General features: G+C 46.6%; 1 protein-coding gene across 2 annotated transcripts in view; it reads left to right on the plus strand.

Moving 5' to 3' along the window:
• ASS1 (argininosuccinate synthase 1) overlaps positions 1-3,972 on the plus strand; it is a 167,448-nt gene extending 163,476 nt beyond the window's left edge. The window contains exons 13-14 of one of the 2 annotated variants that reach the window (XM_060250498.1): positions 365-430; positions 3,746-3,972. In XM_060250498.1, coding sequence (XP_060106481.1) covers positions 365-430; positions 3,746-3,797 — 118 coding nt within the window. In that variant the 3' untranslated portion in view covers positions 3,798-3,972. The remainder of the gene's footprint in view (positions 1-364; positions 431-3,745) is intronic. The other variant, XM_060250499.1, reaches the window with a different exon arrangement.
• Positions 3,973-16,712: the final 12,740 nt, after the last annotated feature.

Below are 16,712 nucleotides of genomic sequence, written 5' to 3' on the forward strand. Positions count from 1 at the left end.
CCAATTCCTCCATTTTCTCTGGGCAAACTGATCACTGCAGTCTGACCTATAATTCCAGGGGATTCCCAGGTCCCACCTGGAGGCTGGCATCCCTACTTACAGATAGGAGCAGGCTGAATTCTCCACAACTGGGGCTCACCAGACGCAGATTTAACCTCTGCTCTGAAGATATCCCCAAATGCATCACTTTCCCACATATAAATGAATAGTTGGCGCAAGTGAATAATTGAACTGCTCCACTGCGCATTGTCTGGGACATGGCAGGTGGGAAGGGAGGAAAGTCCACCCCTGCCTTCCCTAGCTGGGGCTCCCAAAGTCTCTCTGCTGAGCTGGTAACAGGTTCTTTCCCCTTCTCTCCATGCAGCATGGATGTCCAGGGGAATTACGAGCCGTTGGACGCCACCGGATTCATCAACATCAACTCCCTCCGGTTCGTATGGAGTCTCGTCTCCAATTTCTGCCAACCCTTCCAACCAGGAACAAAACAATCATCCTTGTTTAAGGGCAGCCCTTCAAAATGTTGGATTAGTGCTGCATTTTTGTTTTTAAAATTCCGCTGGGGAATGGGAAGTTCCCGTTTGCAAAACAGAAAGAAAAGCCACGACTTTTCGTGAGTTAAATACGGTGCCAGATCCAAGGGCTGAGATCCAGCATGTGATGCCAGCTGCTCCATCTGCCTCCTGGGACTTTGGAGCTGCTTTTCAGGAATGGAAGGGTGCAGCATTTTCTAGCAAGTGAGGGGGTTTCCCCAAAGCAGTCTGTTCTATGATATACAGGAAGGTGCAATGCGTGAGCTCTCTTGGGCATCAGAGCAGGAGCTGGTAGTGGTGGGACATGCTGTCTAGTCCTAGCTGATATGGCAACCCTTTATGGCAGGGGTATCGAACTCATTTGTTATGAGGGCTGGATCTGACATAAATGAGACTTCATTGGGCCGGGCCGTGTTGGGTTGGGCTGAGCCTTGTTGGGCCGGGCCGTGTATGCACCTATTTAAGATTAGGTAGCAGAGAGATTAACTTTAAAAAAGACACAGACAAACACAATTAAATATATATTTTTAAAAACTTAAAACATGCTTAAAATGTTAGCATTCATTGGTCTTAAAGGTACTTTCTTTGTATTTCTCCCATGGGATCCAGGGAACTGGGCAAGAAACTCTGTCTCTTTCTTTCCTTCCTTCCCCAGGGGACTAGGTGGGGGGAAGAGGCGCTTCAGCCAATCGAAGGAAGAGAAGCTTGACTCAGTAGCTCTGCTGTGTGATTGAGAAAGCCTGGAAAAATATGCTCTGCCTCTCTTCCTCCCCAAGGGAGGAGCCTCAGCCAATGAAGAAAACAGATGTTTTGCTCTATAGTTCCTGTGCAATTGAGCAAGCCTTGCAAAGCAAGCTGTAATGCAGGAGGAAGCAAGAGAAAGGGAGAAGGAAGCAGATGACAGCCAGTTGCTCAGGGGCCTGTTAGGAACCCTCCAGGGACCTGATTTGGCCCCCAAACTGCATGTTTGACATCCCTGCTTTATGGAGTTTGCAAGGCAAGAGTTATTCAGAGGAGGTTTGCCATTGCCTGCCTCTGCATGGTGACCCTGGGCTTCCTTGGCCGCCTGAAGGTTGGAAACCCCACCAAAGGCTGAAGAGCTTCCAGAGCTTAACAGGCCTAGCCTCCATTTGTGGAGATTGGACCAGCCTGCATTCAGAAATATAGTCATATTGGCATAAGCATTTGGAAATATAGTTGTCACGGGCTGAGGCCGGGTCAGGCAAAGTCCAGGGGCAGTCCAAGGTCTGTAGCTGGTGAGCAAAGAGGGTCCAAGGCGCCAAAACCGAATCACAGTCCAGGTATCGTAGGTCAGAGGTTCAGAAGCCAAAGTCAGGGGGTCCAGAAGTCAAAGCCAAAGTCAGGGAGTCCAGAAGCCAAAGTCAAAAGCTGGAGTGGATGCTAGAACGTCAGGTAAGTGACTAGTTGCTTCCACAAAGCCTCCTCCCAAAGCCCACAGCTATATAGCCCTCTGCTGTCTGTTGCCCATTTGGGCTAATTGCTGGCTCAGAGAGGCAGCCAGGATCCTGCTGAGACTCAAGCATCCTCACTCCTAGAAGGGCCAGAATCCTTTCAAAACTCAGGGCTCAGGGAGCGTCTTGCTTGTGAGCGTGCCGCCCTCCTCCGATCCCTGAGGTCCTGACGAAGGCGGTCACGCACACGAGCCACCCGAGAGGGTGAGGCAGGGGGGCTTGGATCTTCTCCAGCAGGAGGCAGGGGCACTGGTGCAGGTGGCAGGGGCACAGTTTCTTCTGCAGGCTCAGCTTCTTCTGCGGGGTCCCCAGCACCCATGACACTAGTCATTTTGGCATAAGCATTTGGAAACATCACCTGCACCGTGCCTTGTTCCACAGCTCTCTCTGCCTCTTGCTTCTCAAGTGGAGATTTAGGGGTGGAGCCGGTGAAGGGTGGGGCTTGGACAGACACCCAACTGGTGAAGATTGGACCAGCCTGCTGCAAGGAGATGCCATCGAACCCCCCCCTCCAAAGCAGCCGTTCCGTCTCAGGGAATTGATCTCTGCAGTCTGGAGATCGGTTGTAATTCTGGAGAATCTTCAGGCCCCCAACAGCCCTATCCCCAAAGCTAAAGTGTCTCCAGCTGGCACCATAGAATCATAGAGTTGGAAGGGACCTCCAGGGTCATCTAGTCCAGCCTCCTGCACAATGCAGGAAACTCACAGATACCTCCCCCTAAATTCACAGATCCTCATTGCTGTCAGATGGCCATCTAGCCTCTGTTGAAAAACCTCCAAGGAAGGAGAGCCCACCACCTCCCAAGGAAGCCTGTTCCACTGAGGAACCACTCTAAACTCACAACCCCCTCCCCCTAAATTCACAGGATCTGCATTGCTGTCAGATGGCCATCTAGCCTCTGTTTAAAAACCTCCAAGGAAGGAGAGCCCACCACCTCCCGAGGAAGCCTGTTCCCCTGAGGAACTGTTCGAACTGCCAGGAAGTTTTTTTTTACAAAACCCCTGTGTGAAACAATGGTGACAGCATGGGGTGTTGCCTAATATGCAAATGAGTTCCTGCTGGGCTTTTTCTAAAAAAAAAAGCCCTGGCTAGAGTCCTTCTTGCACTGTGTCACTTCAGAGTGCAGATGCAGGTACCACATTCTCCCCAACAATGCACACAGAAAGCTCTGTGAGTGTGAGTGTGACTAGCCTGAAACTCTTGTCCCTGAAGAGCTAGTTTTCTCTATCCAGGACGGAGCTGCCTCCCTATCTTGTGATAGCAAATGGCATAAAGCAAGGAGCAAAAATGCCCACAATTGCACAGTCAGTGAATTCCCCGGAAAAGAAAACTTTGCTGATACTGCCTACAAACCTCTCTGTGGCATTTCCATCTCCCTCCCCGATGAGGGAGGCAATATTTTTAAAAGACCATAAAGTGATACATTTTATATGATGGGCTCTTTCTCCCCTCCACTCCCACACCATACCTGTTAACTTCTTTGTTCTGTGCAATAATGTACACCGTTTTATTCCTTTCTGATGAATTAATTATGCAGCAATCAATTTGGGGGGGGGGGGCGCGAGAAAGGCAAGAATGTAGGAAATGGGCTTATTTTGAGCAATGCTTGTGCCCCCCCGCCTTCTTCTCATTTCACCCAACTTAATTGCCGCAGAGTTGCTTGTTGTTAATGTTAATCCACAATGAATTAATTTCCCTGCTCTCTCTTCTTCCCCCTCCCCGCCTCTCCCATTGGTTTGCAGGCTGAAAGAATATCATCGACTCCAAGGCAAGGTCAGCTCGGCTCAGAACTAGCGGCAATCAATATGTGGAGCCTCCCTCCCCCCACAGTGATTTCCCACGCATTGTCACTAATTGTGGCAGTTCTTGGTAACTGTTACTCATCTTCCCAAACCCATAGAGTCTGTGCAATAGTTCTGTAACCCTCTTCAGTGGCGCAGCCAATAAAGAGAGCTCTGCAGAGACAGGAGGGGGTGCGTAATGGAGTTTTTTCTGCACGGGGATCTTATTTAAATAGCCATTACTGTTATTTGTGCATTTTAAAAAATGGGTTTCCCACCCCATACACACCCTTTGTTGCTGGTGTCTTCTAGTTCTGCTGCATTTAGCCAGCCGAGCTCTTGGCCAAGCCGATCTTTGTACGGTTGTGCAAGAATCATAGAATCACACAGTTGGAAGGGACCTCCAGGGTCATCTAGTCCAACCCCCTGCACAATGCAGGAAACTCACAAACACCTCCCCCTAAATTCACAGGATCTTCATTGCTGTCAGATGGCCATCTAGCCTCTGTTTAAAAACCTCCAAGGAAGGAGAGCCCACCACCTCCCGAGGAAGCCTGTTCCACTGAGGAATCGCTCTAATGGTCAGGAAGTTCTTCCTAATGTTGAGCCGGAAACTCTTTGGATTTAATTTCAACCCATTGGTTCTGGTCCTACCTTTCGGGGCCATAGAAAATAATTCCACATGATCCTCTATATGACAGCCCTTCAAGTACTTGAAGATGGTGATCATATTACCTCTCAGCCGCCTCCTCTCCAGGCTAAACATCCCCAGCTCCTTCAACCTTTCCTCATAGGACTTGGTCTCCAGACCCCTTACCATCTTCGTCGCCCTCCTCTGGACCCATTCCAGCTTGTCTATATCCTTCTTAAAATGTCCTTCTCAAACCTGAACATAGTACTCCAGGTGAGGTCTTACCAGAGCAGAGTAAAGCGATACCATCACATCACGTGATCTAGACACTATACTTCTGTTGATACAGCCCAAAATTGCATTTGCCTTTTTAGCCACCGCGTCACACTGTTGACTAATGTTCAGTGCATGATCCACTAAGACCCCTAGATCCTTTTCACACATACTACTGCTAAGACAAGTCTCCCCCATTCTATAACCATGCATTGGATTTTCCCTACCTAAATGCAGAACTTTACATTTATCCCAGTTAAAATTCATTTTATTGATTTTAGCCCAGTTTTCCAGCCTGTCAAGGTCATCCTGGATCCTGTTTCTGTCTTCTTCTGTGTTTGCAATCTCTCTCAATTTAGTATCATCTGCAAATTTAATAAGCATTCCTTCTATTCCTTCATCCAAATCATTGATAAAGATGTTGAACAAAACAGGTCGCAGGACAGATCCTTGAGGCACTCCACTTGTCACTCCTCTCCAAGAGGATGAGGAACCATTCACAAGCACTCTTTGGGTGCGATCTATCAACCAGTTACAGATCCACCTAACGGTAACAGGATCCAACCACATTTTACCAACTTGTCAACAAGGATAGTATGTAGAACCTTATCAAAAGCCTTACTGAAATCAAGATAAACGATGTCTATAGCATTCCCCTGCCCCTGATCCAGCAAGGTAGTCACTTTCTCAAAAAAAGAGATCAGGTTAGTCTGAAATGATTTGTTCTTGAGAAAACTATGCTGGCTCTTAGTAATCACATCCATTCTTTCTAAATGTTCCAGGACCAACTGTTTGATGATTTGTTCTAAAACTTTTCCAGGTATAGGCGGGTCGGTAGTTAGCCAGATCCTCTTTTTCCCCCTTCTTGAAGATGGGGACAACATTTGCCCGCCTCCAATCTTCCGGCACCTCTCCTGTTCTCCAAGAATTTTCAAAAATAATAGCCAGAGGCTTAGAAATTACATCTGCAAGTTCTTTTAAAACCTTTGGATGCAATTCATCTGGCCCTGAAAACTTAGTTTCATTTAAAGAAACTCGGTGTTTATGTACTACCCCTACGCTGATCCTAGGTTGGAACTTCATACCCTCCTTATATGTTCTCTTTTTGCCGTGTTGAGCACTGTTTCCCTCAGAAGAGAAGACTGAGGAAAAGTAGGAATTGAGCAGTTGCGCCCTCTCTTCATTACCTGTTACAATTTCACTTTCTTGCCCTCGCAATGGGCCTACCATTGCTCTTTGCTCTACCTTGCTCTTTTTCTTACTCTGAACATAAGAAAAGAACCCTTTTTTGTTGTTTTTAGCATCTTTGGCCAGCCTAAGCTCATACTGAGCTTTAGCTTTCCTAACTTTTTCTCTACAAGCACTGGTGATTTGTTTATTTTCATCCTTGGTTATAAGGCCCTCCTTCCAATTCCTAAAGGAGTCTTTTTATTTCTCAAGTCTTTAGAGAGCTGTTTATGGAGCCACTTTGGCTTCTTTAGGCTTTTTCCATTTTTCTTCTCATAGGTATCGTCTGTGATTGCGCTTTCAATATTTCGCTTTTAAGAAACTCCCACCCCTCCTGAACTGCCTTCCTCCTAAGTATTTCTGACCATGGGATTTTACCCAGCATGGTTCTAAGTTTATCAAAGTTTGCCTTTCTGAAGTCCAACCTATAAGTCTGCCTACGTATAGCTATAAGACTGCGTATAACCTATAAGTCTGACTACATATAGGAGAACCAGTTTGGTGTAGTGGTTAAGTGTACGGATTCTTATCTGGGAGAACCGTGTTTGATTCCCCACTCCTCCACTTGCAGCTGCTGGCATGGCCTTGGGTCAGCCATAGCCCTGGCAGAGGTTGTCCTTGAAAGGGCAGCTGCTGTGAGAGCCCTCTCAGCCCCACCCACCTCACAGGGTGTCTGTTGTGGGGGAGGAAGGTAAAGGAGATTGTGAGCCGCTCTGAGACTCTTCGGAGTGGAGGGCGGGATATAAATCCAATATCTTCATCTTCTTCCTTCCCTTCCCTAAGACTGTAAATTCCAAAATCACATGGTCACTACTGCCCAGGGTGCCCACTATTTCCACTTTTTCAATCAATTCTTCCTTGTTGGTGAGAATCAAATCCAAGATAGCAGATCCCCTTGTTTCCTTCTTCACTTTCTGGAAAAGGAAGTTGTCAGCAAGACAAGTCAGGAATCTATTTGACTTTTCCTTTTTAGCAGAGTTGGACTTCCAACAGATGTCTGAGTAATTGAAATCTCCCATGATCACTATCCCTTCTCTTTGAGAACTTTGCAATCTGCTGTAGAAGTATCTCATCCAAGTCCTCTGCCTGACTTGGTGGTCTACAGCAGACCCCCACAATAATATCACTGTTATTTCTTACTCCTTTTATTTTTACCCAGAGACTCTCAACTGAGCTACCATGCTCAGATTCACATATTTCCTCACAAGTATATACCTCCTTCACATATACTGCTACACCTCCACCCTTTCTCATTTGCCAGTTCCTTTTAAATAAGTTGTACCCCTGAATCCTAATATTCCAGTTGTGAGTGTCATCCCACCACATTTCAGTAAGGCCTATTATGTCATAGTCTCCTTCCTTCATTAGGACTTCCAGTTCCTCCTGTTTGTTTCCCATACTCTGTGCATTAGTGTAGAGACGTCAGAATCCACGTTTTATGCATCCCGAGGGTTTGGTTTCCGTACACGCCTGCAAGTTAACATTACTTAGCATATGCGCCACTCTGCAAATCTTTAATGTTCTTATCCCCAGTTTCTGGCATCATACGAGGCTTTGAATTATTGTCTCATTTCCCCATACAATTTAGTTTAAAGCCCTCCTTATTAAGTTAGCAAGGCTGTTACCAAACACCCTTTTCCCTACCGCCGTAAGGCACAAACCATCTCCCAATAGAAAATCACCCTCTCGAAAGCATAAGCCATGATCCAGAAATCCAAATCTTTCCTGATGACACCATCGATGTAACCAGTCGTTTATTTGAAGTATTCTTCTTTCTCGTCCTAAGCCACGGCCTTCAACAGGAAGCACTGATGAGAACACAACCTGTACGCCCAGCTCTTTCACCTTCTGACCCAGAACCACATAGTCTTTTCTAATATGTTCAGGGCTATGCTGGGCAGTATCATTCGTTCCCATGTGGATCAGCAAGAAAGGATAGTAATCCTTGGGTTGATTAGTCGTCCAATCCTTTCTGCCACATGCTGGATGCGTGCAGACAGCAGACCTCTTGGGATTACATGTCCAATCGGCACACTTTGGGCTCCACCCCTCTCAGCAAGGAGTCTCCAATCACCACCACCTTCCTCTTCCTATACTGGGGAGCAGACACTCCAGGCTTCTTATCCACAGGATCCTTAGAAACTTTGTTCAAGCTTCATGGAGGCTGGGGAAGTAGACCTTGTTCCAATGGTTCAAAATTAGTTACTGTGGGGAGATTCTGGAACGTATTGCTGAGCAGCAGGGGCTCAGAAGATCTCCTGATTTTCTTTCTCCTTTGGGTTACTTTTTTCCAGCAACCATCCTCCTGTGTTGGGTTCTCTTCTAATTGCTGAGATACCATGTCCTCTCCCTCCTCTTGTCCTTTCAAGAGTGGCTCATGCGTTTTGTCAAGAAAATTCTCACCTTCCTTTATACACTGCAGTATGGACATTCGTGCCTCAAGTCCCTGTATCTTCTCCTCCAGCAGGGCCACTAACTTACACTTGCTGCAAGTGTAATTCATGCTACTCTCAGGTAAAAATACAAACATTCCACAGTCTTTACATGTCAATGCCTCTGCTCCCTCACCAGCCATACTGCTGCAATTCATTTCAAAATTTTCTTTATCTTCACTTATCTTTAAATCCCACTACCAACTGCCACTTGAAACTACTTGTGGGTAACTACCCACTTATCTACAGAACCCCAAGCTAAGAGCCATAGGCCAAGAGCCCTTCGGCTCACGCCTCAGGCAAGGATGAGCCTTGCAAATTAAAGGCTCAAGCCCCACCCACCTCTGACTCAACAGCCAGAGCAACAGCAGAGGGTGGGGTCAGCAATTACCCCCAGGCAAACAAGCTCTCCTCACTCAGCAACAGCTACACAAAAGACACACAAAAGCAATCAGAAACCCCTCTCCAGCAGGCACCAAGCACAGCAACCCTAGGTAATGCTCCCCAGCAGTTTTAGAAAAGCAAATCAAGTCTCACTCACCTTACCAGCAGCTCTGTTCTAGATCCAAGCACCTTCTTCTACTGCAGCTGAGACACTTCTGCCTCTGGCAAGGATGAGCCTTGCAAATTAAAGGCTCAAGCCCCCACCCACCTCTGACTCAACAGCCAGAGCAACAGCAGAGGGTGGGGTCAGCAATTACCCCCAGGCAAACAAGCTCTCCTCACTCAGCAACAGCTACAGAAAAGACACACAAAAGCAATCAGAAACTCCTCTCCAGCAGGCACCAGGCACAGCAACCCTAGGTAATGCTCCCCAGGATTTTTAGAAAAGCAAATCAAGTCTCACTCACCTTACCAGCAGCTCTGTTCTAGATCTAAGCACCTTCTTCTACTGCAACTTAAGTGAAGATTAAGTGCTTCTGAAGGACACAGAAGTTTTGTTGGGTGATGTGCATTTTTATTGGGGAGGAATCAGCGAGAGAATCAGAGCTGGAATCTGCCCAAACCATTTCTCCCAACTAGTGGCATGATAAAAAGGAAATGGAAGGAGAGCCATTAACGATAGCAATTCCATTTGTCTTGTCATCAAGAGATGCGTTGTTTTTGGTTCTATTGATGCCAGGTCTGGTTCCTTTTGTTTTCCTCTCTCTCCCTCTCTATCTCTTCATCCCTTTAAAGAAAAGATGGTCTTTTATCAAAAGGTACTTCTGGTTGGGATTTGAATTTTTCTGCAAAAATTCAAGGTAAAGAAGTAGAGGGAAAGGAGAGGGGAGACTGGAGTGATGAGAAAGGGAAGAGTTTGAAATATCTGGCTTGCAGTTCCGCTGGCTGCAGACTGTCCCTCATCCAGAGAGAGAGAGAATGAAGCAGGGAGGGAAATTTGCTTGTCCTTGTTGATGTCAGGATCACACTGGGGAGGGTGGACAGAAGACGACCTCCGCTGGGCAGAAGCCCTTCCAAGGGAAGTAGGATGCAGCAGTGCACGTATGGCAGCATTACCTTAGGTGCTCCATTCAGATGTGCAAATCCCACTGTGTGCTGGAGCAATCCCCAAACGGGCGCTCATGCGTGTGCCTTGTGTCATTCATTTTGATGTAGTGGTTAAGTGCGTGGACTCTTATCCAGGAGAACCGGGTTTGATTCCCCACTCCTCCACTTGCAGCTGCTGGAGAGGCCTTGGGTCAGCCATAGCTCTGGCAGAGGTTGCCCTTGAAAGGGCAGCTTCTGTCAGAGCTCTCTCAGCGCCATCCACCTCACAGGGTGTCTGTTGTGGGGGAGGTAGATAAAGGAGATTGTGAGCTGCTCTGAGACTCTGAGATTGGAGTGGAGGGTGGGGTAAAAATCCAATATCTTCTTCTTCTGCCTCTCCAAGCAGCAGGGCCCCGTGCTGGACACTGTGGAGATCTTGAAGAGCTGCTGCAAGTCAGAGCAGCCAGTCCCTCCTGGCCCTGATAAAGCAAGGGCCTGAGTCAAGCAGAAGGCAGCTTCATCTGGAGAGGACCTGCTCAGTTGTTGGGGAATGAAGATGCACCTGCTTGGCCCTGTGCCATGCCTGCCTCTGAATATTCATACTAGGGTTGCCAGCCTCCAGGTGGGGCCTGGAGATCGCTCGCTATTACAACTGACTTCCAGCTGGCAGAGATCAACTCCCCTGGGGAAATTGGCTGCTTTGGGGCATTGTACCATGCCAAGGCCCCTCCTCTCCCTAAACCCCGCCCTCTCTTGGCTCCACTCCCAAAGGCTCCAGATATATTCCAACCAGTGTTCCCTCTAAGCTTAGTTAGCGTGAGCTAGCTCACAGTTTTTACCCTCTAGCTCACACGTTTTTGTCTTAGCTCAGGAAAAATGGCCCCAGAGCAAACGAATGTATGCAGCAGCTCACAACATTAATACCAGCAGCTCACAAAGTAGAATTTGTGCTCTCAGGACTCCACAGCTTAGAGGGAACATTGATTCCAACACAGATCTGGCAACTCTAATCCATGCAGAAGCTGAACATGGAACTGGGAATCCATGCATGCTGATGACATGGATTTCCCAGTGCACTTGGGAAATCAGACATGCAATTCTCATACATATTTGCTCTGTCTGATTCCGCCCTGCAGTGCTGCTTGGACACAGAGCAGGAGGGGCTGTAGAGGCACGCTTTCACTTCCCCCAATGCATAGAGGGGAGGGGAGGGCTGTGGCTCAGTAGGAGAGCATCTGCTTGGCAAGCAGAAAGTCTTGGTTCAGTCCCTAGCGCCACCAGTTAAAGGGATCAGGTGGTAAGTGATGTGAAAGACTCTTCTCTGCCTGAGACCTGGGAGAGCCGCAGCCAGTCTTTGTAGACAGCAGTGAACTTGATGAAGGGTCTGTTTCAGTATCAGGCAGCTACATGTGAGAGAGTAATCTTTGTACCATCTGATCTGGGCCAAGAAGTTTCAGAGGAGCAGGTTTTTACAGGCGCAGAAAAGGACTTGAAGTCATATGGTGTTTTTGCCATTCCTTCTAAAACAAATATGCACTCAGCATGGAAGAGAAGAGAAGCACCCTCACAGAACTAGTTTTTAAAGCAACACCTGCCTCAATAGAGCTGTCATGGGCTGTGTGGAGACAGATCGTCATTGCCAGACTGTGTCCAACAGCTGCAGTTGCTTCTGAGTCAAGCCTTGGATCTCAGCCTGCCGGTGGCCAACTTGAGCAGCAGCTGAACAGCTTTTCAGTCGTGTGGGGGCTGTGGGGGAGCATTTTACTTCCTTCTGCCTTGCGGCCGAATGCTTTTGCATCGACCCGGGGGAGACTACAGCTCTCATAAAGCAGTGCAGAAATGTGCGTACACAAAATAAAGTCGATCACGTGGCTTTAGACAAGCTCCAAATGATAAGACATCTAAAAAATTGGTCGTAGCCTTTGTCCCTGTATCGTTCTTGGCTCTGGAGTTTGTGCAGGGCAGGGAGCAAGCGGGGGACACAGAGCCCCACTCCAGCGATGCCAGTGCAGAATCCAGGAAAAAGAGCCACCATGAGGAGCCCCCCACAGAAGGGAGGCAAGTGCAAAGTGTGGAATCGGAGTGTTTATAAATAACTGATGGATAGATGTTGGAACCTTTTTATCATCTGCTACCAAAATGTTAGGAAATACATGTTAAATTCAGAGGTTTGGAGTGGCAGTAATTGGAGACGAGGCTTAAGCTTAAAAAAAGAAATAAAGTTTACTAGCAAGCATCAGGATAGGGTACTTGGGATAAAACAGAAAAACAATCTAGCTTACCAGCTAGTCTATCTATGTCTTACTACATGGCTACGTTCTTTGTCTCCACTGTTCTTCTCCCCAAAAAAGCATTTCGCCATGAAGAAGAGCGATAAAACTTGCATACAAGATCAAAGCATTTCACACCTAACATCCTCTCTGACCAATGTTGTGTTCGCATCTTTCGCGGGCAAAGTAAGAACCATCCCACAATTGAGTTTAGGTCACAGTACATCACTTCCTCTATCAGGTAAACAAACAGTTAACTATATAATGGCTGGAATGTACATAGCTTGTATTCCAGCACTAGATGACTGGGGAAGGTCATGGTAAGGCAAGGAAAGGAAAGGTCCCCTGTGCAAGCACCATTGTTTCCGACTCTGGGGTAATGTTGCTTTCACAACGTTTTCACAGCAGACTTTTTACAGGGTGGTTTGGCATTGCCTCCCCCAGTCCTCTACACTTTCTCCCCAGCAAGCTGGGTACTCATTTGACCGACCTCGGAAGGCTGAGTCAACCTTGGGCCAGCTACCTGAATCCAGCTTTCACTGGGATAGAACTCAGGTCGTGAGCAGAGAGTTCAGATCACAGTACTGTGAAAACGTGATACATCACAACAGAGTCAGAAACGACTGGTGCTTGCACAGGGGACTACCTTCACCTTTTTGTTTTTAGATCACACTTCTTTAACAATTGGCTGCAGAAAAACTTGCAGGAAGGCCCAGTCTGTATAGAAGAAAACGATGTCTTCCCATTGTGATGTGTGAGAACATGTATGCATGGAAAGGAAAGGAAAGGTCCCCTGTGCAAGCACCAGTCGTTTCTGACTCTGGGGTGACGTTGCTTTCACAACGTTTTCATGGCAGACTTTTTATGGGGTGATTTGCCATTGCCTTCCCCTGTCATCTACACTTTCCCCCCAGCAAGCTGGGGACTCATTTTACCGACCTCAGAAGGATGGAAGGCTGAGTCAACCTGGAGCCGGCTACCTGAATCAGCTCTCGCCGGGATAGAACTCAGGTTGTGAGCAGAGTTCAGATCACAGTACTGCAGTACTGCTGCTTTACCACTCTGCGCCACGAGGCCACTTCCATGTATGCATGAGGTACTGCCAATTGCATTTGTGTTTAAATATATAGAAGGTAACCTACCAAACAATGTTCACAAATGACTGAACCACTTGGTGAAAAAAATGGCTCTCTACTGGTATCTGATGAGCAGAATATGAGGCGAATCAACAGATCAAGCATCCTCTCTCCGTACCCCTAGAAAGCAACAGGGCTTTTTTTTGAGCAGGAATGCACAGGAACGCAGTTCCGGCTGGCTTGGTGTCAGGGGGTGTGGCCTAATATGCAAATGAGATACTGTTTGGTCTTTTCCACAAAAAAGCTCTGTGTGAAACAATGGTGACATCAGGGGGTGTGACCTAATGTGCAAATGAGTTCCTGCTGGGCTCTTTCTAAAAAAAAAAAAGCCCTGGAAAGCAGCATATTTTTGGAACCCCCCAAAAGCTGCAAAACTCCCTTTTCTGGACTTTTTCCAATGCTATAATATTCTTTTTGAGGTGCGGTGACCAAAATTGTACACAGTATTCCGAATGAGACTGCATCATCGATTTATACAGGGGCATTATGATACTGGCTGATTTGTTTTCAATTCCCTTCCAAATAATTCCCAGCATGGCGTTGGCCTTTTTCATTGCAATCGCACACTGTCTTGACATTTTCAGTGAGTTATCTACCATGACCCTAAGATCTCTCTCTTGGTCAATCTCTGCCAGTTCACACCCCATCAACTTGTATTTGTAGCTGGGATTTTTGGCCCCAATGTGCATTACTTTGCACTTGGCAACATTGAACCTCATCTGCCACGTTGACACCTACTCACCCAGCTTCAACAGATCCCTTTGGAGTGCCTCACAATCCTCTCTGGTTCTCACCACCCTGAACAATTTAGTGTCATCTGCAAACTTGGCCACTTCACTGCTTACTCCCAACCCCAGATCATTAATGAACAAGTTAAAGAGCATGGGACCCAGTACTGAGCCCTGCGGCACCCCACTGCTTACCATCCTCCACTGTGAAGACTGCCGATTTATACTCACTCTCTGCTTCCTATTAATTAGCCAGTTTTTGATCCACAAGAGGACCTGTTCTTTTACTCCATGATTCTCGAGTTTACTAAGGAGCCTTTGATGAGGAACTTTATCAAAAGCTTTCTGGAAGTCAAGGTAGACAACATCTATTGAGTCCCCTTTTTCACCCCCTCAAAGAACTGTAACAGGTTAGTGAGGCAACCCATGCTGAGTATTCCTCAATAATTTGTGTACATCAATGTGCCTACTCATTCTTTCCTTGATAATGCTTTCTACCAACTTTCCCGGTATTGAAGTCAGACTGACTGGCCTGTTATTTCCTGGATCTCCTCTGGAACCCTTTTTAAAGTTGGGGGTGACATTTGCTACCTTCCAGTCTTCAGGAATGGAGGCAGATTTCAATGAAAGATTACATATTTTTGTCAGGAGATCCACAAGTTCAACTTTGAGTTCTTTCAGAACTCTTGGATGTATGTCATCCGGACCTGGTGACTTATTAGTTTTTAATTTGTCAATCAGTTGTAGGACCTCCTCTCTTGTCACCTCAATTTGACTTAGGTCTTTCAACACCCCTTCCAAAATAAGTGGTTCTGGAGTGGGCAAACACTTCTCATCTTCCACAGTGAAGATGGAGGAAAAAAATGCATTCAGCTTCTCAGCCATTTCCCTATCCTTCTTCAGTAATCCTTCTACACTTTGGTCATCCAAGGGCCCCACTGCCTCCCTGGCTGATTTCCTGCTTCTAATATATTTGAAGAAATTTTTATTTGTTGGTCTTTATGTTTTTTATATGCTCCTCATAGTCCCTTTTTGCCTGCCTGATCACAATCTTGCATTTGATTTGCCACAGCCTGTGTTCCCTTTTATTAATCTCTCTTGGACTAGCCTTCCACTGCTTAAAGGAGTCCTTCTTACCTTTTACAGCTTCCATTACTTTGTTTGTTAACCATGCAGGCCTTTTCTTATACCTGTTTGTGCCTTTCCTAACTTGTATTTTATCTGAGCTTCTAGGACTGTAGTTTTAAATAGCCTCCAAGCTTCCCCAAGGGTTTTGACTGTATTTACCTTTCCTTTCAGTTTCCTCTTCACATGCCTCCTCATCTCAGAGAATTTACCCCTTTTAAAGTTAAACGTGGTTGTGCTGGTCTTTTGGGGCAACTCCCTATTTATACAAACTGTGAAATCAATAACGTTATGGTCATTGCTCCCAAGCGGTGTGATCACTTTTACATCTCTCACCAAGTCTTGGGCATTACTTAGGACCAAATCCAGGATCGCCCCACCCCTGGTAGGTTCTGAGACCATCTGCTCCATAGCACAGTCATTAAGTGCATCAAGAAACTCAATCTCTTTCTCTCGACCTGAACACATATTGACCCAATCAATCTGTGGGAAGTTCACCTATTACGACACAGTTTTTACATTTAACTGCTATCTTTAATCCTTCCATCATATTATAATCATCCTCTATCTTTTGATTTGGTGGGTGATAGCAAACTCCCATAGTTAAATTTCCTTTTGGGCCCTCTATTTTGACCCAAAGCATTTCTAGAAGGGAATCTAATTCTTTGACCTCAGTCTTACTGGACTGTATACTCTCTCTGACATACAGAGCCACCCCACCTCCAACCCTTTCCTCCCTATCCTTCCAATATAACTTATATCCAGGAATCACCGTGTCCCACTGATTCTCCTCATTCCACCAAGTTTCTGAAATTCCCACAATGTCTATGTTTTCTCCCAACACTAAACATTCCAACTCACCAATTTTACTTCAAACACTTCTAGCATTTGTATACAAACATCTATAATTTCCCAGGCAACCTTCCTCCTGCTGCCTCGAGACTTTGGCAGACACTCCATACTGTTTGTCACCATCTCAGTGGACAACTCTGATCCATTACCCAGTAGAAAAGTAACAGCTAACCCTTCATCTCATTGAGATGAGTCCTCCCGAACCAGAGACATTTCATCTCATGTCAGCTTTCCTCCAAGATTTAGTTTAAAAATTGCTCTGCCACCTTTTTGATTTTTAAGCACCAGCAGCTTGGTTCCATCAGGGGACAAGTGGAGACCGCCTCTTTTGTACAGCTCCCGCTTGTTCCAGAAAGCATCCCAGTGCCTAAAAAACTTAAACCCTTCCTCCCTACACCATTGTCTCATCCACACATTGAGACTTCTGATTTGTGCCTGTCTCTCCAGCCCTGCACATGGAACAGGTAGTACCTCTGAGAAGGCTACCTTGGGGGTCCTGGCCTTAAGTCTCCTGCCTAGCAGCCTAAATTTTTCCTCCAGGACCTCATGACTGCATTTCCCCACATAGTTGGTGCCAACATGCACCACGACCACTGGCTTCTCCCCAGCACTGTCTATCAGCCTATCTACAACACGCATAATGTCCACTACCTTCGCACCAGGCAGGCAAGTCACCATACGGTCAGTACGCAGTTTTGCCATCCAGCTGTCTACTTGCCTAAGGATCGAATCACCAACTACCAAGACCCCCTCTCTCTCCCTGCCTAGGGATGGTTCCTTGGTG

Source organism: Heteronotia binoei, chromosome 12 (genome assembly GCF_032191835.1).
Source record: "Heteronotia binoei isolate CCM8104 ecotype False Entrance Well chromosome 12, APGP_CSIRO_Hbin_v1, whole genome shotgun sequence".
Taxonomy (NCBI): Eukaryota; Metazoa; Chordata; class Lepidosauria; order Squamata; family Gekkonidae; genus Heteronotia; species Heteronotia binoei.